Source organism: Suricata suricatta, chromosome 5 (genome assembly GCF_006229205.1).
Source record: "Suricata suricatta isolate VVHF042 chromosome 5, meerkat_22Aug2017_6uvM2_HiC, whole genome shotgun sequence".
NCBI classification, from domain to species: Eukaryota; Metazoa; Chordata; class Mammalia; order Carnivora; family Herpestidae; genus Suricata; species Suricata suricatta.
In genome coordinates, this window is record NC_043704.1 from 74,505,880 (window position 1) to 74,532,563 (window position 26,684).

The 26,684-nt window shown below is 37.9% G+C and overlaps 1 protein-coding gene and 2 long non-coding RNA genes across 4 annotated transcripts in view; 1 reads left to right on the plus strand and 2 right to left on the minus strand.

The window, feature by feature from the left end:
- Positions 1–2,087: 2,087 nt before the first annotated feature.
- Positions 2,088–3,336, minus strand: LOC115291567. The gene is made up of 3 exons (XR_003908537.1): positions 3,322–3,336; positions 3,098–3,213; positions 2,088–2,388 (listed from the first exon to the last, which is right to left on the minus strand). It is a non-coding gene; the product is annotated as an uncharacterized LOC115291567 (long non-coding RNA).
- A 1,648-nt stretch (positions 3,337–4,984) lies between these two features.
- ATP13A5 (ATPase 13A5) overlaps positions 4,985–26,684 on the plus strand; it is a 91,388-nt gene continuing 69,688 nt past the window's right edge. The window contains exons 1-8 of the mRNA XM_029938731.1: positions 4,985–5,032; positions 5,146–5,205; positions 12,801–12,974; positions 13,601–13,747; positions 13,969–14,039; positions 14,143–14,223; positions 17,947–18,016; positions 22,146–22,280. Coding sequence (XP_029794591.1) covers positions 4,985–5,032; positions 5,146–5,205; positions 12,801–12,974; positions 13,601–13,747; positions 13,969–14,039; positions 14,143–14,223; positions 17,947–18,016; positions 22,146–22,280 — 786 coding nt within the window. The remainder of the gene's footprint in view (positions 5,033–5,145; positions 5,206–12,800; positions 12,975–13,600; positions 13,748–13,968; positions 14,040–14,142; positions 14,224–17,946; positions 18,017–22,145; positions 22,281–26,684) is intronic.
- Positions 14,324–16,450, minus strand: LOC115291881. Of its 2 annotated transcripts, none has more exons than XR_003908706.1 (2): positions 16,275–16,450; positions 14,324–14,550 (listed from the first exon to the last, which is right to left on the minus strand). It is a non-coding gene; the product is annotated as an uncharacterized LOC115291881 (long non-coding RNA). The 2 variants fall into 2 exon arrangements; XR_003908705.1 differs by having other exon boundaries at positions 16,045–16,450.

Genomic DNA, 26,684 nt, shown 5'->3' on the forward strand with positions numbered 1-26,684 from the left:
AAAAAAAAAAAAACAGCATGTAATTTCTGTCCTTGACAGAATGTATTAAATAAGCAAACACCACCAACAAGCAAAACAAGTACTACAATTAGGGAGTTATTTTTAATTTTAAGATTCAAACAAAAAGTATAGTGTATTTAGAGAGATCTGGATTTCACAAATAAGAATCATTTAAATTGGTGAAGCCACTCCGGAGAACAGTACGAAGGGTCCTCAAAAAATTTAAGAGAGCTACCCTTACCTTACAACCCAGCAATTGCATTATTAGGCATTTATGCAAAGAGGCTGATTTGAAGGGCCACATACACCTCAATGTTTATAGCAGCACTATACAAAAATACCTAAATTATGGAAAGAGCACAAATGTCCATTGACTGATAGATAAAGAAGATTTAGTATATATACATATAGATACACACACACACACACACACACACACACACACACACACACTCTGGAATATTACTCGGCAATCAAAAAGAAGGAAATATTGCCATTGCAACAATGTGGATGGAACTAGAGTGTATTATGCGAAGAGAAATAAGTCAATCAGAGAAAGATAAATACCATATGATTTCACTTATATGTGGAATTTAAGAAACAAAACAGACGAACACAGGAGAAGGGAAGGAAAAATAAGATAAAAACAGAGAGGGAAGCAAACTACAAGAGACTCTTAATACAGAGAACAAATTGAGGGTTGCTGGAGGGGTATTGGATGGAAGGATGGACTAAATGGGTGACGGGCATTAGGAATGGCACTTGTTGGGATGTATGTAAGTGATGAATCACTAAATTCTACTCCTGAAACCATTATTAGACTATATGTTAATTAACTTGGATTTAAATTTTTTATTATTTTTATTTTTTAAATTTATTTTTATTTATTTAGTTTTTACTGTTTTCATTTATTTTAGAGAGAGAGAGAGAGAGAGAGAGAGAGAGAGACAGCATGAACAGGGGAGGGTCAGAGAGAGAGGTAGACACAGAATCCAAAGACAGGCTCCAGGCTCTAAGCTAGCTGTCAGCGCAGAGCCTGACATGGGGCTCAAACCCACGAACCATGAGATCATGACCTGAGCTAAAGTTGGACACCCAACTGACTGAACCACCCAGGAGCCCCCGATTTAAATTTTTTTTAAAAAGAATCACTTCAAAAATGTTGGGAATAGTTACCCAAAGAATAATCAAGGCACTTGTCTTCCAATAGTTGAGAGGCCGATGTGGAGAACAGAGTAGAAGTTGGCAGAATCCAGCCTGATTTATTTTCATTACAGAAGAATTTCCTAACTATCTATGGTGGCAGAATCTTAACACGAGACCTCTCCATTGACTCTTCCCCTTGTGTAATTCCCTTCAGTGGAGGGTGGAGGGACCCAAAAATAAGATGGGCTGTAACTCCTGTACTATGTTATGTTGTGTGGCAAGATGGATTTTTACCGATGTAATCAACAAGGACTCAGCATGATCAAAAGGGAGATTGCCTGGGTGGGCCCTACCTAATCAGATGAGCACAGAAAAGAGCTTGTGTTCTTTCTGGAGTTATAGATATTCAGAGCATGATAGGGGCTTGATGCAAGGGAGGTTCTCCATTGCATCTCTGAAGATGAAAGCTCTGTGTGGTAAGAGCTCTGAGTGTGTCTAACAACTGAGAACTGAGAGCAACTTCTAGCTAACAACCAACAATGGAATGGGGGGAGGGCGGTCCTCTCGGTCTAGGAGCTACAAACAACTGAATCCTGTCAATAACCATGTGACTTTGAAAGAAGTCCTTGATCGCTGGAAAAAACACAGACCAGAGAACACCTTGATCTCAGTTTTGTGAGACACTGAGCAGAGGATCCACTAATCAGACCCCTAGCCCACGGAAACTGCAAGATAATGATTTATGCTGTTTTAAGCCACTAAGTTTATCATGTGGTAATAAAAACTAATATGCCACAGCCATCCAACAAAGGAAGGTCTTGCCCTATTAATTAGTGAGCTGCCTATCTTAAGTAAACCCTAGATGCTCATCATGAAGGATGGTCTATAGCTATTTTTTTAGGAAAGGAATTTGCACCACAGAATTGCTGAGATAACCCTCTTGTATTATTGATGCTCTTATTCCAAAAATAAACTTTAACAGAACATGCCATTTGTCCCATATCCTTGGTCTAAGGCAAATTCTGACTCTAGAAATCGCTGCTGCTGATTAGCCCGTGCATCTCATTACTTTTTGACCCACACTTTCTGCTTCGTTGCCTTTAGCCGGATCAAACAACGGTCCTTAGTTGCACTTTTACTTCCGGGACGACACTTTTGGTAGAGCAGTTGACTTTATGGGAATGCCTGGAGCTGAGATGATGGCATGCTCATCTCTTCACTAGTGGGTTTTGATTCACGCTGCTAAAGAAGAAAGGGCCTTTGTTATTCCAGAAAGAGGTGTAAGGGGGAAACTTAAGAGGTTGAACTATTTCCATGATTATTTGGAACATCTTCAAGAGTCAATTTTTTAACCTATAAATAACAATTTATAAATACAATTAATAATACTACCTATTTTCATAAATACTTATGCCAATTTCATGGAGGAGTTGTGAGGATTAAATGGTACCTAAGTAGGTGCTTGAGAAAGGTTAGCTCTGATCGTCAAATGTAGACAAAAGTGAAAGAGACCCAGGACATTTTCTTCCTCTGCTCAAAGGACACTCCATGCATGAATGCAGGACAAGATGTATGGAAACTATAACTAAAATTTCTTGTTAATTAGTGATAACCAACACAAATTACTACATGTGGCAAACCGAAGCAGTAATAGAGGGGTGAGGAACAATGACCATACTGACATGATCCATGAATTGGAGCACCTGGGTGGCTCAGTTGGTTAAGTGTCAATTTTTGATCTCGGCTGAGGTCAAGACCTCACCCCACAGTTTGTGAGTTCAAGCCCTGCATCCAGCTCTGCATTGACAGTGTGGAGCCTGTGTGGGATTCTCTCCCCGTCTCTCTCTTCCCCTAACCCACTCATGCGCGCTTTCTTTCTCTTTCTCAAAATAAATAAATAGACTTAAACAATTTAACATGATCCATGAACCAGAGACACTATTATCCTAACCTGGAAACACAGCAGAATTGGAGACAAGAACCTTCTCGCTCATATCACATAAAGGAACAATAATGATAACAAAGGGTCGATTGTGGCTGATGAATAGAAACTTGGTGTTGTGATTGCTGTTTGAGAAAAAATAAAACAAACATAATGAATTCTTGGCCCATAAAAGGACTCAGAGATATCATCTGCTTGGCCACGATTCAAGGGACTGAAAGTTTGAGGCCTACCTGGAAAAAGCTAACTTACTGAGGTAAGTTAGCATACTGAGAATTATTTATATAATGTCTTGGTTGAGTAAATAATTGACTACTTTGTGCTGTAACAATGTGCTGCAAGAATGTGTTGCAACATTCTGTAGCCCAAAGAGACCCATTCTGAAAGAGCTGAGTCAGACCCTTCTGTGCCTATGCATGGTGGGTATGCAAGAAATATGTAGATAAACAGGGGTGCCTGCGTGGCTCAGTCGGTTAAGCATCCGACTCTTCAACTCCAGTCATGATCTCACAGTTCATTAGACAGAGCCCTGCATTGGACTCTGTGCTGACAGTGCAGAGCCTACTTGGGATTCGGTCTCCCTCTCTCTCTGCCCATCCTGTTCTTGCTTCCTATCTTCTCTCTCAAAATAGATAAACTTTAAAAATTTCTAAAAAGAAATATTTAGATAAACACATGAAAGATGAGCATAAGAAGAAAAGGATTTATAAAAATGAAAAAGGACCTGTTCATAAGACCAGTCATGCCCAAATGCTAGTGCTCTAGATGCAATGAGAATTCAGGAACAAAAACAAGCAGAGAGCCTGGGGGATGGTTCCACATGACTAAGAGGAGCTCTCCCAGAGAGAACTTGGGGGAAGAGACCACGTTCACATGAAGCTGCAGCTGTAACTCTCCTTTCCTGAGGTATCTGGCCAAGCTTAGTTCTGGTTCTGATGGTAACTATAAGAGCTACTTATTTAAAAAAGAAAGGAAAATGATTTTTAAAGTGCCTTTTATGTAGTAGGACTCTGTGTTTGTATGTTCTTATTTAATCCCCATGAGCTAGCCACTCAGATATCCATTTTATACTGAGAAAATGAGGCTCCGTTAAATAACATATGCAAAGTCACATTACCTTGGGTGTAAAGATTCCCTATTACATGGTTTTCCTCCTATACTAGTGAAAGTGATTATACTGTGTGTGCATGTGTGTGTGTGTGTGTGTGTGTATGTGTGTATGCACGCTCATATATATAGTAACTAAGCTAATTAATCTTTCAACTAATTTGGTGTTTATCTTAAAGCCCTTCTCCCAGTTTCATATATCACAAAGGTGAGCAGTTTTCTTTTTGGCCTGCGTTTGACTTTAATTTTGACAATTTGTGCTCTGTGGGAAAAGCAAAATTCCATGTAAGCCATTGGATCAATCACTTGGAGAAATACAACTTACGGTTTTCCCAAAGAGCATTTAGTTCTGAACATTGCCTGTGGTCAAATCATTTCACAATGACTCCAGCAAGATTAGCTGCTTTTAATCTACTGAACTTTCTTTGAACGGCGATTTGCTCAAGCTCACGTGACCCGCTCATGTGCACTGCACACTCAGAATGTTTCCAGAGCTATGCTGAATGCTTTGCATGCATTAGCTCCTCCATTTCTCGCACCAACCCTGGAAGATGCAGTTATCATTCTGCTTTATGGACGAAGAGAGTGAGTCATCAGAGGAAATAAAGTGGTTGCTCAGTGACTTATATGCAGTTAACAGGTAGAGGTACGGTTTGAACTGAGTTTTCTCATTGTCTGCTGCACCAGACTACTTCGGTTGCATTTTACAACCAGTCACAGTTTTCACATGACGGATCTAAAATTTAGTGAATTTAAATCATTTACCCAGATCACATTAACTAGTAAGTGATGGAGCAAGGAGCAGAAGCAAGAGCTTCTCGAAGCCAATGGGGTGTGGTATAAAGAAGAGAGTCTCTGCTAATAGACGTGGATAGGGCTCTAAATTGTGCCCTTTGGCAACAACCTCTGTTGAAAGGCGTGTGCATATCTCACTGTTACTCTTAATCCAGGCTTCCTCCTTTGTACTTCGGGCCACGGAAAAGACCATTAGAGAGGTGGTACCTCTCCTGGTATTAGGAACATGGAATTCTAGTAGGAAGCAGAAACGTGAGGGAACACTACTCCTGACAGAGAATAGAAATCAAGCCTACAGGAAGAGGGCGCAACCTTCGTGCTATTCATCTCAACTAGTAGGTGACAGATGTGGGGTCCTCACCCTGTGGAACACAGCCTCTTCCCGTTAGCAACCTTGTTTCAGTACATCACAACTCAAAACAAAAATGGTCTTCACCTTTGGCTGAACCTATTATCACACCTCCTGCTAACATTGATTGAAAGCTTCCTTTGTGCTCAACACCTTCCGCTTCTATTTAATCTTCACAACTATGCTTCCAGGTGTGTGTTATTATCCCCTAAGTACAGAGATGGAAACTGAGACTTAGAGAAGTTAAGTCCTGAGGTCACATAGCTTATAGGTAGCAAAACCCACTTTACTGCAAGGAAGCACATGTAGTGCATTTGAGATTCTGATCCTCCCTCTCTCTGTTCCCAATGTCTTTACATTTGCAAGACCTGTAGATTCTACTTACCTTCCTCTTAACAGCACACATATTCCCTCCTCTACCCTGTACTTCTTAGAGGATTTTACCCACGGGTGTTTAATACTTTGGAGGAATCTGAGTGACTCTTAACTGCATAAGACGAATAATCACTGAGAACACTCAAAATTATACTTGAGATTAATTGGTCAAAATGGAAACACACACTATGATAAATTCAAATTACACAAACATCGACAAGCTGAAAGTATTTGATTAAAAGAATGCCAGATTACAGAATGGTTCTTTTAGCCAAAAACTCAAGTTCCACGTCTAGCATATAACCTCTGGGAAGACTGAGAAATGATAGAAAGCAAATTTACTAAGGTTTATGAGGCCGATTTATCATGGAAGCAAAAATATTGTTTCTATTCATCTTTGCTCAAGGAGCTACATATTTCTGAAAGTTACTCTGACATTTATAAGCTTTTTTATATCTATCTATTTATCATCTATCTACTTTATTTAACAGACGGAGAAAGAAATCTTCTGACATTTAGACTGAGCTGTACCCAGTTATGATCAGGGTCTTTCACAGAAACCTCTTCCTTCTTCTTGATTATTAGGGATATGATTTTATTTCTGCTCAACGGAAACCACACTTCTCAGTCATTCTCACCAGGAGCAGCGACAGCCTTCTCTAGTTGTCAAATCTCCTTCCGTGTCCCACAGAAATTCCTTCTCTAGCTCTTCTCTGTTTCCATTTACTTCTCAATTTTTGCTGTCATTTTCTCTTTCTCAGTCTAACTCCATTAAAGTAATTAAAGTAACTTCCACCAACTTGGAACAGAGTGTCTAATAAACACTCTCCCTTTATTACTTCTCATTGATATATATTAGTTCAGTGATGTCAACAAAGTGTACTGATCATAAGTCAGCGACTTTTATTATCAATTATTTTTTCTCATTTCCTATAAATAGAATTGTGTCTTGATTTACCATACTTCATTTACTCAGCATTCTGTGAAATTCATACACGCTGTTGGTTGCATTGTGAGTTTATTTTACACATTATTTTATAGTGTTACATTACATGAAACCACAAATATTTTTTAAATATTTATTTATCTTTCTCTTGTTGATATACCTTTATGTTGTTTCCAGTTTGGGACCCTTATGCATAAAACTGATGCAAATATTCTTGTGCAAATCTTTGGGTGAACATATACAATTCTTGGTGTAAAAATCTAAGAATGGAACTACTAGCTCATGCAGTAATTGTATCTTTAGGAACACAGTGGTTCAACATGTTTGTAGCAGTGTACGCTCCCCAAAACAATGCATGTGAGTATCATTGCTCCACATTTTTGCCTATATTTGGTATATTCAGGTTTTCTCATTTTAGTTATACTGTGGCTATATCATTGTGTCATTTAATCATTGGTGTGTCATTTTAGAGTAAGTCTTCAAATCTGGTTGTGTAAGTCTTCCAACTTTGTTCTTTTTTAGGATTGTCTTGGCTATTCTGGTTGTGATATGTCATTGTAGTTTTTATTTGCATTTTCTTAATGACACGGTATTAAGTACCTTCTTGAATGGTATCCTGGAAATCCTCTTTTGTAAAATGCCTGTTCAAGTCTTCTGCTCATTTTTTATTGTGCATACATTTTGTTTTTTTATTGACTTGTAGTCATTTTTTGTATTTTCAAATATGATTCATTTTTTACATATAGGTACAGATAGTTAATATATTCTCCAGAGACCTTCTGATAAACAGAAGCTTTTAGTTTTATTAAAGTAAGATATGTTTTTTTAGTCTTTTTTATATCCTGTTTAAGAAATATTTTCCGGGGCACCTGGGTGGCTCAGTTGATTAAGTGTCCAACTTCGGCTCATGTCATGATCTCACGGTTCCTGGGTTCGAGCCCCGTGTCAGGCTCTGTTAGCACAGAGGCTGGAGCCTACTTCAGATTCTGTGTCTCCCTCTCTTTCTGCCTTTACCCCGCTAATGTTCTGTCTCTGTCTCTCAAAAATGAATGAAAATATTTAAAAAATTTTTACAAAGGAGTATCTTCCTATTTGAAGTTCATGAAATATTTTTTCTATTTTTCTTTCAGATGATCTATTGATTTAGTCATCACATTTAAGTACCACCTGTGCCACCATTAATGAATTTTTGTGTATAGTGTAGACTGAGGAAAAAAATCATTTTTCTAGTTCTGTTTATTTTGCTCTAGCAACTACTTACTAAGCAAACCATCCTTTCCCCCACTGAATTGCAGTGGTTCCTTTTTTTGTAAATGAAATGATTATATATCTTTAGTCTCTTTCTGGACTCTCTATTTTGTTTTTCATTTCTTTTTTTTTTCTTTTTGGCTTATAATTAGTAGGAATTGATAGTAAGGTTTCACTTCTGGAAGTGTAAGTTCTCCACCATGAATCTTTTTGAAAATCGTCTTGATTGCTTCAGGTCCTTCGTAACTTCCATACCAATTTTTGAATCAACTCCTCAATTATTGCACACAAAAAAAGTCTGATGTGATTATAAATGTGATTGCTCTTGGCTAATCCTCAAACTTAATATATCTCTCCTTTTATTTAGATCTGTGCTTTCAGCAATATTGTGCATTTTTCAGTCTAGAGGTTGGTACAACTTGATTAGGTCTATTATAAGGATATGGATTTTTTTTGGCTTGATGATACTACAAATGGCATGTAACTTCATTTTCAGATTCTTTGTTCCAAATACAGTTGGTTTTCTATACTGACCCAGTATCCAGCAACCTTGCTAAGTTCACTGATCAGTAATTTATACATTCTTTTGGATTCCTTTTGCTTTGTTTTGTCTTTTACTTCACATTTATTTTTTCTTTTATAGTTCATTGTCAAGTTGGTTTCCACATAACACCCAGTGCTCATCTCCTCAAGTGTGGATTTCTTAATGTACATAATTGTATTATCTGCTCATACAGAGAGTTATACTTTTATTCTTAGTTGATTGAAATATAATTGACGTATAACATTGTGTAAATTTGTGTGCAACATGTTGATTGGTACACTTAAATACTGTGGAATGAACACCACCAAAGTGTTAGCTAACACTTGCATCACTTCACATAATTGCTGTTTATTTTTTGGAGGTGAGAACATTTAAGATATACTCTCTTAGTAACTTTCAAGTATATAATACAGTATTGATACTTATGTTCTAATCGTTATAAATAGTTACTTTTTCTGGTCTTATTGCACTGTTAAGCTATCAGTACTATATTAAATATTAGCAGTGATTATTGGTAATCTTCTTTTACTTGTAACTTCATAGGGGGAATATTCAATATTTCATTATTATTCATGATGTTAGCTGAAGGATATTTCTGTCTGTTCCTAGTTTGTTGAGAGGTTTCTTTATTTCTTTCTTTGTCTCTTTCTCTCTCTCATGCTTTAGTGTTGAATTTTATGAAAGTATTTCTCTGTACCAATTGACATGACATTATGATTTTTCTCCTGAATGTTAATATGCCAAAATTCATTGATTGATTTTTGAATTCTGGCAATCCTAGAACAAACCCCATCCAATAATAACATATTACCTTTTAATATATATCACTGATTTAGCTGGATAATATATTTCATGAGTATTTCAGCTATGCTTCTTATAGATCTTAGTCTGTAATTTTCCTTTCTTTTTAACAAATGTATCAAATTTTGGTATCTGAGTATGCTGGCTCCATGAAACAAGTTGGGAACATTTCCACTTACTCTTATGAAAGAGTTTGTGCAAAATTGATGTCACTCACTTCTACCTTAAATATTTGAAAGGATTCACAAGACATTGGGGCTTGAAGGTTTCTTGGTAAAAAAAAAACTTTTAGTTACATATTAATTTTCTGTAATAGCCATAAAAATTCAGATTTGCTTGTGAATTTATCAATTTTATTTAACTTTTAAAGTACAAATTTGACATTATTGATTTTTTCTATTGTAAGTCTGCTATTTATTCATTCCTGCTTTTTTTTCTGCTTTTCTTTATTATTTTCTTCCTTATGCTTTTTAGGCTTTAGTTTGCAGTTCTTTCTACAGCTTCTTGAGTTGGAAGCTTATTTCACTGATTTCAGACATCTTGTTTCTTTTCTTACATACACATCTAAAGCTATAAGTTTCCCTCTAATCATTGTCTTGAGTTCATCCCACAAGTTTTTGTCAATTTCCATTTTTATTCAGTTCAAAATATTTCATAATGTCTATTGTAATTTCTCACTTGACTCACGTGTATTACTTAGATGATGTTTAATTTCAAAACATTTGGGAATTTTTAAGTTATCATCCGGTTGTTAATTTCTAGTTTAATTAAGAGGTAATCAAATTTTATGTTTCAGAATGTGGTCAATTTAGATAAATAATTTATGTATACATGAGAAGAATTTTAAGTATGCAATTTGGGGTTATTATTTTCTTTATTTGTTAATTAGGTAAATGGGGTTGTTCAAACTTCCTGTATTATTTTTTTTTTTTGTCCACTAGTCTTATCAGTTAGTGAGATAGGGGTGTTAGAATCTCCAGTGATGACCGTGGCTTTAAGTTCTACTTTGCTTGACAAAGTTTGAACTTATGCTTTTAAGTGCCCCCCAAATTTAGAACTGTTATTTCTTCCTGTTGATTTTTTTTAGATTATGAAGTGCCCTCCTTTCTCTCACAGTATTTATTTTTTAAAGTCTATTTTCTCTGAAATTAACATAGCTATGCTACTTCTTTTCTGTTAGTCTTTGCATTGTATATTTCCCTTTCTTTCTTACTTTTATCTCTTTGCTTCTTTGTATTTAAAAGTGTCTCTTGTAAACAACATATAGTGGATTTTTTACTATCTAGTCTGACAATCTTTATTCTCAATCCCAGTATTAATGTCATTATACTGAATGTAATTACTGATATTGTTGGGTTAAAGTTACTATTTGCTTTTCATCTATTCTGTCTATTCTTTATCTTTTTCTTCATTTAACGCTATAATGGCTTTCTGCATTGACTCCATAAATTTCGTTTTTAACAGTGCCATTATAGACCACTGTTTTGATGTTCCACATCTTAGTGAACCATTAGCTATTATTTGGTTCTTCCAATAACTTTTCTATTACAGATAATACTGTACTGAACACTGGTATACACATCACTTTCTATTTTGTGTGTTATTTCCTTAAGGTATATTTTCAAGTGTGGAATTACTGATTCTAGAAATAGAAACATCTTTATACATCTTGACATGATTTGTCACCTTGCTTTCTCTAAAGAATTCTTCCAATTTATAGGGTTATTAGCAGTATGTAGTTATAGTCATTTTATCGCCATCCTCCCAGCCTTGTCAGTTCCTTTTTTACCTAAAAATTGCCATATGGAAAATAACTGAAGAACTGAAGAATCGTATCAGAATTATGATTACCAATACCATTGTTGCATGTGAGTTAATTATAAAAAGGGAAAAGCATTTGTGATGTGCTTTTTCACCTACGAGCTGGCCTAAACTTCCAGACCATTCTGCTTCTGTTTTGTATACTTTGGCAATAAGCCTGCATGAATAACTTAGTGAAATAATGCATATTTATGACCTAATCTATGAACTGGCATATACATTTTATTTGAGTCTAATAAAACTATCATTCACAAGTAAAACTAACACAGGTTTATAGAATCAGAAGGCAGATAGGAAGAGAGAAAGGAGACCCGACTGAAAGTATGCTGCGAGGCAGGGTGAACACATTTTAAAGTTACATTTAAATCTTATCACGAATAATCTCAAAATACAGTGGCTGCATCGCTAAACTTAGTGAACATTTTCCCCAGGTGGACAATAATACTGAGGAGCACTGGAAAGGAACTCTTAAAATTGTAATCACTTTGCGGAGCACTTAAGGAGACATTATCTCATTTGAGCACTAGTACCCTGTAAGGCACGTATTTCTGATTGTTTTGTAAAAGAATAAATTGGGATTCCGTGGAGGTGATATGATTTACCTAAGGTCAAATAGCTGATAACTAGCGGAGTAGTGACTCAAACTTACATCTTTGCTACCTATGACCTTTCCATTGTGTTTAAGGATTACTTTCAACAACTATTATTAAAATCTTCATTTACCGCAGAGTTCTTTACTAGAAAAAATTAATGAAAATGACCATCAAAGATGAAAACTTTTCCAAATATTAAGCCAAGAGATTTATTACAACATGATCTAAACTGGCATAAACTCCAGAAGATTCCATCATCAAAAATGCTATAGAAACTCAGTAAAAACCCATTTCTTAACATTATACCTCTGTGATCTGGACATGGGAATTCAGAGACTTATAAACACACACACACACACACACACACACACACAACAACAACAACAGCAGCAGCAGCAGCAGCAGCAGAAGCAGCAGAATGTAAAATAATAATATAGTTATAATGTCATTTACAATTAGCATCTCTCTGAGTCTCCCAAGTACGCTAAAAATCAAGTGTTTGATATTTAAAAACCAATGCTGTGATACTTCTTTGCAGAAGATAGAAACTAGAAATTGGCTTGAAATAAAGGTTATCTATTGTTTTGGGCTGCTTCCTTCTAAAACCACGTCTCAAAGTCTTTACTCAATTTATGATAATATCAACTCCCCTACTACTATAAGTAGAAATATTTCAGAATGTTACCATCAGGGTAAATTCCTATAAGCTGTCTTTTGGAAGTCTTTCATGTTCACAGATAATCTCTTAATTTATATCATCCTACTATTTGTGTCATCTTCCACCAGGAAATTTACATGAATACATATTTTTAAACTTTATACCTAAAAAAAAGTAAATCTGGTCCAAACCATGGGGTGACTCTTAACAGCATTTAGAACCAAATAGATCTGTCCATTCCTTGCTCCTCCCATCTAATGTTTTAGTTCCATGTGCCAGGGTAGCAAAAAAGAATCCTTTTTTTTTTTAAAATTGTATCAGCAGAGAGCTGTAAGCAATCAATCTGATTCAACCAGCTGAAACCAAATATGTCTTCCGATGAACACCCCCGCAGCTCAAGCTTGTGTTTCTTCGAACAAAATGATGTGTTTATGTAAAAAAAGAAAAATAGAGTCCTGTTTTCTTTACTCTTCAGGAGGTGTTTGGTTACCGGACCCAGCGTCTACGCAGAGCCCTGTGCCTTGTGATGTCCGTGCTGACGTGTGGGGCCCTTCCGCTGGTGTTTTACTGGAAGCCCCAATGGAGGGTGTGGGCTAACTGCCACCCATGCCCCTTGCAGGAAGCAGACACCGCTTTGCTAAGAACAACGGTGCGTGCCCTTCAGCACCAACGGCTAGTTGGTGTTCCAGAGTAGATCTTTCTTTACTCAAGAGTCTTCTTGTCTTCAAGTAGGAGACGGCAAAACTATCCCGGCACCTGCTTGCCATCTCTTATTTTGACTCAGGAAGGACATTTCCTCCATGTCACTCTGGGGAAACTTCTACTGCGCCAGGTTAATTATCAGTGCCCTTAGCCATTACCTGAGTTGTGGCTCTCAGTGTTATAACTCTTAAAGACATAACACAGGAAGGGGAGTTCGGTTTTTTCAGAATACATATTTTGGGGGGAAGTAGATATTTTAAACACCTGTCATTTTAAGATAGCCAGAAACTGTTTTCTTCATAAAAAAAACTTTCCTGTAAAGTGTGTCTTTCTCTTTATTCTCTAGTACAGTGGTTCTCGAATTACTTGGAGGGCTCCTTAAAACAGACTGCTGACCTCACCCCAGAATTTCTGATTCAGCAGGCTTGTGGTGGGGCTTAGAATTTGCATTTTTAGCAAGTTCCAACCTACTGCTAATGCTCTTGTCTGTAGCCTAAGCTTTGGGAATCCCTGGTCTGATTGATCGAGTGTCTTATTAAATAAATATTTCATGGGCTGCGTTGTCTTCTCTAGGATGAATTCAAAAGATACATGAGGAAGAAGGTTATATGCCTCTACTTAGCTACACTGAAGTGTCCTATAAGCAAGAACCCAGAGGAGCCCCTGGTGGCTGACCGACACTCTGTCATTAACCATGCTGTACTGAAGCCAGAATTAAAAGTAGGTAACTTTGAGTGCAATGTTATAGCTCATCTTTGCTAAAAAGGACAAATGCAAATATTGGATGAAAGTTCTGAATGTCACGCTGCTGGGCTGGGAATTACAGCTATGTATCAAGGGAAAAGAGAGCTGCGTTGGGGACCCATACTAAGGAGCCCTCACCTCCCCTGACGGGCTTTCCTTTGTGAATGACACCTATTCTATCACATTTGTAATTGCAGCTGCGATGTATCCAAGTGCAGAAAATCAGGTATGTCTGGGACTACTTGGAGAAGAGATTTCAGAAAGTCGGGTAAGTTTCTGTTTCTCAGCATTCATCAGGATATTAAGGGAGGAACACGTGTTTGTTGAGTGCCACGAACTAAGGTATGCTTCCTGTCCCGACCACATCGTAGGCTGCTGGAAGACAGCAACTCTTGCTATGACATCCACCACACATTTGGACTGGGCCTGACCAGCGAAGAGCAAGAGGTCAGGTAGGGTTTGTGATGCTCTCTGAGAGTAAACTCTGCCAACAGAAATTGAAATACCAAATGCCCTGTGGTCAGTGAAGTGTTGGCATAATGCTTCATCAGCTTCATTTAATTCTGGTTTATTTATGAGCAACTAAGACATATTTTAGGTTGCTTTCATCATGGGCAAACTTATTAAAAAGAGAAGCCCAAAAGAAGAACAGTGCAAACAAATAACATTTGATCTTTTCCTTCAGGACTGTGAAAGTCTCCTCTGTGTTGTCTTTTTTGTTCTTTCCTCCAAAAGTCTTGAGTCATTTCATAGACATCTGACTCGTCATCCTCCAAATCCTTGGAGAGACAGAAAGATAATATTGATTAATTTTCCTATTAAGAAACAGCCTGGAGACAAGGATTTTGTTTGCTCAGGTAGTTGTGTCCTTCACCACTATATTTATGGCACTTAGAACAGTGCCTGATTCATGGTGGGAGCTCAATAGACTTTTGTGGAATGAATGAATGAATGCATTGATTCATTAATGTATTGACCAAATGCCTTTACTATGCCAAGCACTTTGCAAGGCACTACAGATCTAGGGATAAATAAGGCTTAATCACTGCCCCAGAGACATTCACTATTGGGAAAGAGAGTCAAAGAGTAGCAGTACAATTGTGAGAATGATATCTATAAATGCACATAGATTAGGACATAATAGTGTAATAGTAGCGTAGAAATGCTTATGCTACTCATTGACCCACAATGATTTTGAGTCTCTGCTTCCCTCATCTGTAATTTGAAATGGTGAATCCTGGTGAGTCTGAAAGTAAACCACTGCAAGCCTTCCCCAGAAGCCTAATAATTACCTTTATTTCTTGCCCATTTTCAGAACATATCATGCCTGACCTTCCTCAGAGTCTATCAGAAATGCAAATTCTCCAGCTAAAAAGCAATCTGGTACATAAAATACAGGTTCTTGAGCTCCACTCCCATAAATTTTATTTAGTAGGAAGAAACTAAGGGTAGTGGTGAGAGCAGAAACCACATTTTTAGCAAGCCCCCCCGCCCCCCGCGATTCATATGCACACCAACTCTGAAAATTACCGATCTGTTGTTTTTAAACTTTTCCTCTTGCTGGATGAAAAATGATGAAAAATGAACAAGGCATCTAGACTCTGACAATGTTTGCAAGATGCCTTAGAAATAGTATCATTATATAAGATTTCAGATGCAATGCTTAATACACTGAAACACAAAATATTGTCAAAGTCGTTAAGAACGTACTGGTTTAATAGCATTAAGCACCAGACATGTAAAGGATTGATCTAAGTAGGAAGTGTAGTTGATTAATGCAAATATACTTGCCTAGAACACCATTTCCACAGGAGAGATTGCCCATCACCGTAGCTACCTCACTTTTGTCTTTATTTATCAAGTGCCAAGCTTTAATAAATATCATACATAACTAAATTTAAATCTGGTCCACAGAGTAAAGAACTTGATCATGTAATGAGCAAGACAAAGAGTTTAGTTTCCCAAATATGAAGAATAGAGGAGATAATCTACTTATAAATATACAGGCAGGTTCTACTTATGGGTTTTTCTATTTCTAGGTGGACAGTAAAGAGAGTGGGTAGAATGTGAAATACTGCCACACCCCTCATTTTTTAATGTAAAACTAGGGGTGGTTTTCAAAACTCAAATGTGATTGATTGGTTGGTTGAGTGATATCTGATTAATTTCCTAAATGGAAACGAGCTTGTCTTCATAGAAAGCAAGGACACAACATGAGAAGTAAAGGAAGGAGCCAGGCAAAGAGAGAAAAATGGACACATTTATGTAGTCACCTTTTCAGTAGCAAAAAAGCAAATCAGGACATTGAGAGAGATAACCTTAGCCTGAAGAGACATTTTCAGAAGGCCTTAGGAAGAAAAATGTTCCAGGAGGTTCCCCGCACCTATCTTCACTCATTCATGAACTGGATGCCACTTTCTATCTCGCTGCCTGTCCTAGACAGCTTCCTAGAGACTTGAAGCGATTCTCTTATCTCCTGGAAACAGGGAAAAACCATGCCCACCTCACCCCCATCCATCCAATAGGCTTCTCATAAGGACAGTCTTTAAATTGTGCACCTCCTCATCTTCTTTCCACTTAGTGCCCTGACTTGTTTACCCTCCTGGAAGTGGAAGGGATAATGTCTGGTAGTGAAGCTGGCCCCCAGCCAGCTCTTAACTGGCAGCCCACACCAGCCCCCTCAGGCCTCTGGAAGAAGAAAAGCTTTGATGGGTAGAGTCTGTCACATTCTATCATGGGAATGCAACAACTATTGTGATTTCAAGCCACCAATGTGACATCATTGAATGTGGAGCTTGGAAGAGATATTCCCCATCGGCTTGGTTGTTTGCAGGGTCAAACTTAATTTTCAACATTTGTCACCCACTGGGGGGATAAAAGCATGCCTGTGAGTACCAGAAGAAAGGAATCAGTGACAGGCAGCAAACCCAGCAGCACATGCTGTTTGACCTCCCTGTCTTCCAGCATCTCTGTACGTCAGAATGTTCACACATGAGATCAGAAGACTCTGGTTTGAGTCCTCTTGGACCCCTGCAAATAATTGTACTAGGAAAGGCACGGCTTGAAAATCAGACAAACTTGGGCTGAGCTGTTACACCTTAGATCAAGGACCCATCGTGCACATTGCACTATCAGTGCTCATGCAGTGTAAGGTGGAGTTGTGGTGACCAGGGTGTGATGCCTGGACCTGCTCCTTTCTTGCTCTGCGGCTCTGGGAGAGTTACTGAGTTTATCTGAACTTCAGTTTTCTTTATAATAAAGGTGACAATATGAAATATCAGAGGTAGGGGCCCCTGGGTGGCTCAGTCGCTTAAGCGTCCGACTTCGGCTCAGGTCATGATCTCATGGTTTGTGGGTTCAAGCTCCGCATCGAGCTCTGTGCTGACAGCTCAGAGCCTGGAGCCTGCTTCAGATTCTGTATCTCCCTCTCTCTCTGACCCTCCCCTGCTCGCACTCTCTGTCTCTCAAAAATAAATTAAAAAAAAAGAAAAATATTAGAGGTTATGTGATGATTACAGGATATGATACATATAAAAAACTAAGTGCTGTTTCTGACAGTCATCTCTGCTTAAAAGTTGCATTGTCGCATTAATACTAGATATGGGTACTTTTGGCAGAACACACACAATGAATAGTTTTTCCCATTGGCAAGATGGGGGATATTAGCCCTTTCCTTTAGACTATTGCTACAATCAAATGAGAGAATCAGTGTGAGAACTCTGTTCTCACAGAATTGTGAAATGCTATACAACATGAGGGCTTCTTACTGGAATGCACTCATGTGTGGATTAGCAAAGTGTTAGATGTGAAGACCATATATCACCTTCCAGTTTGTTGGCTCATTCATTCACGTATTTATTTTCATGTACTAGGTGCTGAAGAGACAAAGGTAAGATGAATATAATCTCTAATATCAAAAGCAATCTAGAATGCCTGAGAATTCTAAGATCATTGTCACATCTGTATCTTGTTGGCTATTCTTAGAATGCAATTAAATTATTTATAAAATGACTCACAATGCCTTTCTAACTCCATTTATATACACATTAATATTTTTTAATTAAAGGCACAAAAAGCCTTAATGGTTGAGAAGTGACTTTTGCTTAGTTTGGCTTGTACTCATTTATCAGTGAGGTTTTAGATTTGACGCTTAATTGGTGATCAATTTCTTACAGAAGGTTAGTGTGTGGGCCCAATGCCATTGAAGTAGAAATCCAGCCCATATGGAAGCTGCTTATTAAACAGGTAATTAATTGTTTTCATCTATCTTTGAAAAAAATTTTTTTGTCCGATATTCTTTATTTCCTGGTATTCAGGGGAATTTTAGGCAACATCTGGATACTTTGATATGAACAAAATCTATGTTTCATATAACTTCGTTTTGTTATTCCCTGCTGTCTTTAATCTATGTTTTTTAAAAAACATATATTTCAGTAAATATAATATTTCTTATTCCAGGATTTCTAACTGGTCCTTTTTAACAACCACTTGTTTTGAATTAAAATCCTCTTTTAAAACTCCCTTCTCAGTACGAGAGACAGATTTGTTTCATAATTTTCTGTGTGTTTTATTTTGTTTTCTTAAATTTTTGATAGTGGTTGTAATGGTGGTGGTGGGGTAATGTTATTACTCCTGTGATCTTTTTGATGATTTAAAAAATATTAGTTTTAGTCTGTCTCTGGTTACTTTATTATGTCAATTTTCTTGAGAATAACTTCTTTCTTTGTTAGTGGATTTATTTATTTTTTAGAATATTTTCTTTGTGTGCCTTGAAATTATTATTATTATTAGTGGTGGTGATGAAGGGTCTGGTGGTGAGCTGTCCTCAAGTGGGACTTTCCCTGCCTCCATTTCTCTCTTTTTCTCTGTGTCCACTGTCCCTGTTGGATGGCTCTGAGTTTGTCTCTTGGTGGTCCCCAGGGCCCCCAGTTCAGAACCAACTCCTAGGGGTTGGGGCTCTGTTCCCCAGGATCTAGTAGACGCAGGCCTTGAGCCAGCTGGGGTTTGGCCAAGTTCACAGTGGCACCATGAACTCTGGTCTTTCTTATTCTACCCTCTGTCAGTGAACAGCTGCTGGTTGTGACTCTTCATGGCCTCTGCTCCTGGGCAGGAGAGCAAGGCTGTTCTGTCCCCTGTCACTTGTGGAGCACTGTCCACCATATTCCCTGTAGCATGAGCTCCTAGCCACCACGCTCCAGTCTTACGTGGAGGCCAGGGAGCTGACTGTGCTGACCTCTGCTCCATGCTGCACATTTCTAGTCTGTTTCTTATTCACAACACAGGTCATTTTGTTTGTATAGCATGGTCACATTTTAAAAATAATTTTTATTAGACTTTTATTTAGAGCAGTCTTCAGTTCACAGAAAAATTGATTTGAAGGTACTGAGGTTTCCCATGTAGCTCATGCCCCCACATATGCAGTTTCCTCCACTATCAAAAAGTAGCCTGCTTCTTGAACTTCTTATTCAAATACATTTTCAGATTGTCAAAGATTCTCCCAGGTGTCAATTTGGTTATTTTGAAAGGAGTGGTCTTATTTTCTCCTAATAATACTACTTCGTAGTTTGGTTTCAAAATAATATTGAATAAAGGAGTTGAATTAATTATGATGGTGTTGTTTCTTATACAGGAAGTATTTAACCACTTTTCTACTGAGTTTATATAAACTCAAAATCGTATTATCATCAGTGCATAATCTACAATTAAAGCATTTTATGCCAAGCAAACAGAAGAGCTATAATTTGTAAGAAAAGCATGTTGCAATGGAAATAATAACATTAAGGAACAACAACAACAAAAAACCTTTGTTAATGTACAAAATACACCCAAGGGTTTCAGAAACTCTTAACATTCAGTCTATTAACTTACTAACTGGGTATCAGTTCATTGTAAGGTCTAAAGTAAAAGTTTATTTAATATATTAGAGAATTATAGAAAGTAGAGGTAAGAAAGAGTGGCTCTGGTTTTAGGTAATATTTCATCTAATCCATAATCATCATAAAGAGCACTTCACCAGGAAAATAATCCTTGTTTTGGTCAGATGGGTTTTTTCATTCACGCTCTGTGTATACATCATCTGATCATATCTACTTCCTCAGGTTTGTCCTCTCTGCTATCGTTTGGTCAACAGGACCAAAATGGGGCACTTGAGGGAATAAAAAAAGTTAAAGGAATAATAAGGATACCAAAACATATGTGCCCAGATGGCCAGCTTTGGGGTGGTGATACATTCTTCCATGGATTTCACTGCAGCTTTGGGTAAGAAGATCCCCCCACCCCGTTCAAGGGAGGGCCCCAGGCTGACATGCCCGACTCTCAGAGAGTCTTGCTAAAACCTCTGATGTAAAGAATATGTTATTTTTCAATGATGTGGACAAAAGCGCAGTCTTCCATTCTCATCCCACACCTTGACCAAATCTGCTGCATGTGATTATGTAAAGAAGAAACTGCAATAAAAATTGTCAAAGTTGAAGTTTGTTTTAAGAGACTGAATCATGGTTCTCCATTATGGGTAAATAGTGTTTAGAAAGGTAAATTGTTAGATTTTGATATTGATAAAATATTTTCCAAAATTCAAAATAAATGAAAATAATCAATTTATGGCCAGGCTCTGAGTGCTTAAGATAATTTTGCTTCCACCATATCACATTCTATGTGCTTGACACTGACTCCACTGAAATTGAGTTCTAAGTGAATTCCTAAATATTAGAGATCATTGTGTGTCATAAAAAGTGATAAAAAAATGATAAAGAAATGACATTACATTTTTTTCCTTCCAAGATTTTATTTAAATTCAAGTTAGTTAACATGTAGTGCAGAATTGGTTTCAGAAGTAGAGTATAGTGATTCATCATTTACATATAACAGTCAGTGCTCATCACAAGTGACCTCCTTGATGCCCATCACCCACTCAACCCATCCCCTCATTTACGTCCCTCCATCAACCTTCAGTTTGTTCTCTATAATGAAAAGTCACTCACAGTTTGACTCCCTCTCTGATCTTATAATATATTTCCTTCTCTTCTCCTGTTCATCTATTTTCTTTCTTAAATTCCACACATGAGTGAAATCATATGGTATTTGTCTTTCTCTGACTGACTTATTTCAGTTAGCATAATACCTGCTAGTTGTATTCACGTTGTTGCAAGTGGCAAGATTTCATTCTTTTTTGATGGCTGAGTAATGTTGCATTATATACATACACTCCACATCTTCTTTATCCATTTATCAGTCAGTGGACATTTTGGCTGTACCAGTTTGCATTCCCACCAACAGTGTAAGAGGGTTCCCTTTTCTCTGCATCCTTGCCAGCTTCTGTTGTTTCCTGAGGTGTTAATTTTAGTCATTCTGACAGGTGTGAGGTGGTATATGGTATCTGCAGTGGTTTTGATTTGTATTTCCCCGATGATGAGTGATGTTGAGCACTTTTTCATGTGTCTGTTATCCATTTGAATGCTTTCTTTGGAGAAATGTCTGTTCATATCTTCTGCCCATTTCTTCACTGAATTATTTATTTTTGCTGTGTTGAGTTTGATAAGTTCTTGACAGATTTTGGATACTACCCCTTTGTCCTATATGTCATTTGCAAATATCTTTCCCCGTTCTTTAGGGTGCCTTTTAGTTTTGTTGATTATTTCCTTCTCTGTGCAGAACCTTTTTTTCTTTATGAAGCACCAATAGTTCATTTTTGCTTTTGTTTCCCTTGCCTCTGAAGATGTATCTAGTAAGAAGTTGCTATGGCCAAGATCAAAGACATTGCTGCCTGTGTTCTCCTCTAGCATTTTGATGGTTTCCTGTCTCACATTTAGGCCTTTTATTCATTTCGAATTAATTTTTGTGTATGGTGTAAGAATGTGGTCCAGTTTCATTCTTTTGCTTGTTGCCATCCAATTTTCCCAACACCGTTTGTTGGAAAGATTGTCTTTCTTCCACTGGATTGTCTTCCTGCTTTGTTGAAAAATAGTTGACTATATAGTTGTGGGTCCATTTCTCTGTTATCTGTTCTGTTCCATTGATCTATGTGTCTGCTTTTGTGCCAGTACCATACTGTCTTGATGATTGCAGCTTTGAAATATAGCTTGATGTCTGGAATTACGACCTTCTGTTTTGCTTTTCTTTTTCAACATTACTTTGGTTCTCAGGGTTTTTTGTGGTTCCATACATATTTTAGAATTGTTTGTTCTAATTCTGTGAAAAATGCTGGTGGTGTTTTGGCAGGATTGCATTGGATGTGTAGATTGCTTTGGGTAGTTTAGATATTTTAACAATATTTGCTCTTCCAATCCATAATGCTTTTCCATTTCTTTGTTTCTACAGTTTCTTTGAAATAACATGATCCATGCAAGTGACTCAAATGCTGTTTTTGTACTTGCAGGTTTTAAATCCATTCTACATGTTCCAAGCTTTTACCCTAACTTTGTGGCTGTCTCAAGGTTACATAGAATACTCTGTGGCCATCATCATCTTGTCTATTATCTCCATTGTCTTAAGCGTGTATGATTTGCGACAGGTAAGAGCTAAAATCACAGTTGGATGCTATTTAGCTTATGGTGTACAAGAAGCAAAACCTATGGAATTTCCACTGGCAGCAAGAAATAGCTTAAGTGAAACTTAAGTCATAAAGCAAAAAAACAAGGGCTTACTAAATGTGAGATCTCATGAGGAGAGCTTCAGAAATAGCAGGTAGACATGAATATCTTTGCAAACTCGGATTATCGACTGAAGGCTGACCTGTATACAATGTTCCAAAGGACCTGATGTTGTGTCTGAGTATGGTGGGGAAGAATGCTGTGACAGACTAATGATGACAGCATCTTTCAATCTTTGTTCATCTTATAGCTATTTAAAGTCTTGCTTTTTAAAAATAATTAGTCCTCTTTTTTTAAGTTTATTTATTTATTTTGAGAGAGAGAGAGAGCGTGCGCATGTGAGTGTGAGCTGGGGAGGGGCAGAGAGAGAGACAGAGATAGAAAATCCCAATCAGGCTCTACACTGACAACCAACATGGGGCTTGATCTCATGAAATGCTAGATCCTGACCTGAGCTGAAATCAAGAGTCAGATGCACAACTGACCGAGCCACCATCTGAATGCCTCAAAATAACCAGCCTTCAAAATGATACAGCAGTGCATTCTGAAATCGAATTTTCCTGAATCTTACTTATATCTCCACAGTCCCTGCAAGTCTCCGCTCCCCCCAGCACCTTTCTAGAAAATGTTTTGCTACTTTGCTTAAGAGTCATCAGACTGAATCAAGAGGCAGCTCCAAAAAGATATGTCACCATATTTGTTGCATGTTTTTGAGCACTTGACTGTGGAATGAGCTTTGTAGACATGGGGTTGGGGGCTGGGCCTCAGTGCGGTGCGCTGTGTCAACCTGCCAACTCTGCGGAACTGTTGAAACCATCTGTCTCAAACTTCATCCTTCATCTCCAGGGGAAAAAACACCAAGATCCAGGGAGCTTGGTTCAGATCAGGGTGTGGGTTTGTGACAGGGTCAGAGCTTCTGGCTCCTTATAAAATGTAATTCTACGACATGTGCAATATTTCCTTAGCATAAGGCCCTTCCCAAAGTAGTGTCACAGCTGAGGATGAAAGTCAAACACAAGTGCTGCAAAGAGAGGTGAATTCTCAATGTCCACAGAGTGAGCTCTGGGCACAAGTCCGAAAGGCAGATGTGGGCCCTTTACACAGGCCTAACTGAAAGGGACCTTTCATTCCTATTCTATTTCAGTCACTCAACAATATTAAGTCTAATATTGGCTCTTTGTCTGGTTTTAGATCCTACAAATTTTGAGTGATAAAGTGTTTAATGAGAAATGAAAGAAAGGCAATAGGTATGTAAAGAGTTAGAAAACATGCTCTAAAAATGAAAAGTTAACTGAATGGAGATACTTTGATCTAGAGAGTGAAGGCTCCAAGGGCGTTGTTTTGTTTGTTTCTGGTTTTTTATCTTTTTAAAAAATGAGTACCTAGTGTGTTTTTTCACAAACTAATTTAAATCACAAAAACATTAGGAGTGACCAGTAACCTGCCTTTGATGGTGGTAAATCCTTTCTGCCGGGCTCCCAAGGCCTGGGAGGAGAGTCACTGTCTTTCTGGTGAACTCTGAGTATTTGAGCAAAAGCATGAAAATAGACATCAGGACAATAAAGATCTGACTATTCTGTCAAGTTGCAATAGGAAACTAGAGTGTCCTAAGCTTTTTCCTTACTCGTTTGATAAAGGTATGTAATGTGAAGCCCACAAATAGAACTTCTATTTTCTGGGTTTTCAGAATCTTTCCTTTATAGAATATCTGATTTGATACCTGCAAGCTATTCGCACACTTTCTGGTTTAAGTCAAACATCAGTGGGTACAGCCCTTCCCCCATGTCCTACCTTCCACTGAGGAGACATCCGGGTTTTCTGTGTAAGTCACCCGGATATATCATCATAAACCGTCGAAATGCTCTTAGGAGAAATTTAGAACTCTCTGAGGACTTTTGGCAGAGAGATCTTATCTAATCAAATTAAAAACCTCCCCCTTACCTCTCTTACTTGTGTTACTCGGTGCTATTATAATCAGTTTCCTCATCTGTAAGAGGTGTGGGGGGGGGGCTGTGAGTGTGTATTGATGTTAGAGTTGAGAGAATTAAATGAAACAATCAGTTTGAATACTTACATTCCTGGTATACAGTAGGTATTCACTAAGTATTAGTTCTTGTTATCATTGATATTGCTGTTGCTGTTTTTATTATTACAAGTTGGGGAAAGTTGGCAATGGACAGATGAGAGGAGGAGGGGGTTCAGAGATTGACAGGAGCAATCATGGGACCATTGGAAGCAGCATGGGACCATCGGAATAGGGCTGCTAACGACCACTGGCCCACTCCTATGAGTCTCGGGACTCTATTTTCCTTGGGCTCACTTTCCTCAGCTATACATGGTGGGCATTATACTTTACTTTTTAGATCTTACCATTTTGGGATTCTATCATTTTGGCAGGGCCACCGATAAGGAATGGGGAAAAAAAAAGCCCTTGAAAACTTTAGAACACTAGTAAGAAGTTTTCTGGCCACTGGAAATCTAAGAGCATGTGCTGCAAATTGGCGTCAACTCCTATTGGACCCTATTAGTGTCCAATTGGACTTTAGTTTAGTCCTAAACTACTTACGTCAGAATGTGTCTAAAGAATAGAAACTTGTTTAAACTATCCTCCTCATCAAAGGGATATGTATTAGAAATATGTACCAGTAGCTCATAGAACCTGAAGACATAAAGTACAGTGGACTTTACTGGAGCCTCAAACCATGAACTTGGGTTACTCTCTCCAACCTCCTATTCCCAAACAGGCTTGAAATTAAGTACACAAATTTTGGGGCAAGCACTGCAGCCCCCCTCCTCTGATAACTGAGTGTGCATGGAGTTCTGGTGGCCTGCAACTAGCCTGTTCTAGGTGGCTCTCTCTTTCCACAGGCACACATAGTTGGAACAGGGGGTACTTGACTCAGTGGGAGCCATTCCATCAGCAGGAATGATGCCAATATTCTTTTTGCCTGGGATCCAAGCATAAGAGCTTGAAGCTGTCTGTCCTACTCTGTCAGAAATGTGATCTGAGAAATGATGCTAGGTCCAGGGTGACAACCCTTGATCCCTGTGTGTGAACAAGCAGAGAAAAGACTTGCACAGAGAAAGACTGAACCAAATACACAGTGAGACACAGAGGTGAGCAATATGTAGCCTGGGGTAGACGGAGAGGAGAGGGGAGAGAGAGAGAGAGAGAGAGAGAGAGAGAGAGCGAGCGAGCACAAGAAAGAACGCTAATAACCTGCTTCTCATAGCATTTCCTGTTTCCATTTGGAGCCCTTGGGAGCTCTAGCTTCACTTCCCACCTTAGGTTAGTGAGATGTCCTGCATCTTCACAAACTCTCATCAGCCTAGACCAGTTTAACCAATTTCTGTTACCTGTAATCAACAGGTCCCAAATAAATGTGGTATTACCACTTGATATGTTATGCCCCCTAGAATGTTTCCACATAGTTCCCGTGAACTAAATACACATTTCCCATCGACACGTTTCTGACAAATTTCAGTCTCTCTGAAAATTCCTTTACAATGTCTATTTTTTTTCACTTGGAACATAGGTATAACTGTCTTTAAGGAAATAGAAAATAATAGAGAGAGATTCCTGTGTGAGAGTCGGGGAAGGGCTACAAAGAAAATAAGTTTGATTTTACACTCTAGAGGGCAATGTTTCAGTGAGAGAATTACTCAAGATTCCTAAGCTCCTGACCTATTAAATCAAAATATCCAAGGTAACAACGCGCCTCTGTGCTTTTCCACAGCTTCATAACAGGTGATTGTTATGCACTCTGAAAGCTTAAGAGTTGTTGTTCCAGAAGAATCCACCAAAGGACAAATTCAAGCACTGAGATCCCCAATACATCTATTTATTTAGTAACGTCATCAACTGCTAAACGTATTTTCACTCTTTCTACTCTATAAGATGCACAAGACTACAAGGTTATATGGAGATTTAGTTATGTATTTATTAATTTGTTTTATTAAAACAGGAACATACTTTGTACATGAATCTGGATTTGTCACTTTACAATACAGATAATGGCCGTCTACCAAGTAAATAAATAATTCTAGATCATGTTTAAAAATAATGGTGTGAAATTCCATGATATATCATAATTTATTCAACCATTCTTTTACTTAGAGAAAGTAGGGGGCTTCCTCTCCAATTTTTTGCCACCACAGGCATGCTGAATTACACAAAACTACAATATAGATGTGTCCCTACATATTAGTGTTTGCATTTTTTTAAGTAAAATAATCGAAAGCCATGTTGCTGAATCAAAAGATGCATCTATTTTGGATGTTACCAGACACTGCGAGATTATTTTCTTCAAATAAAATAACAGCAT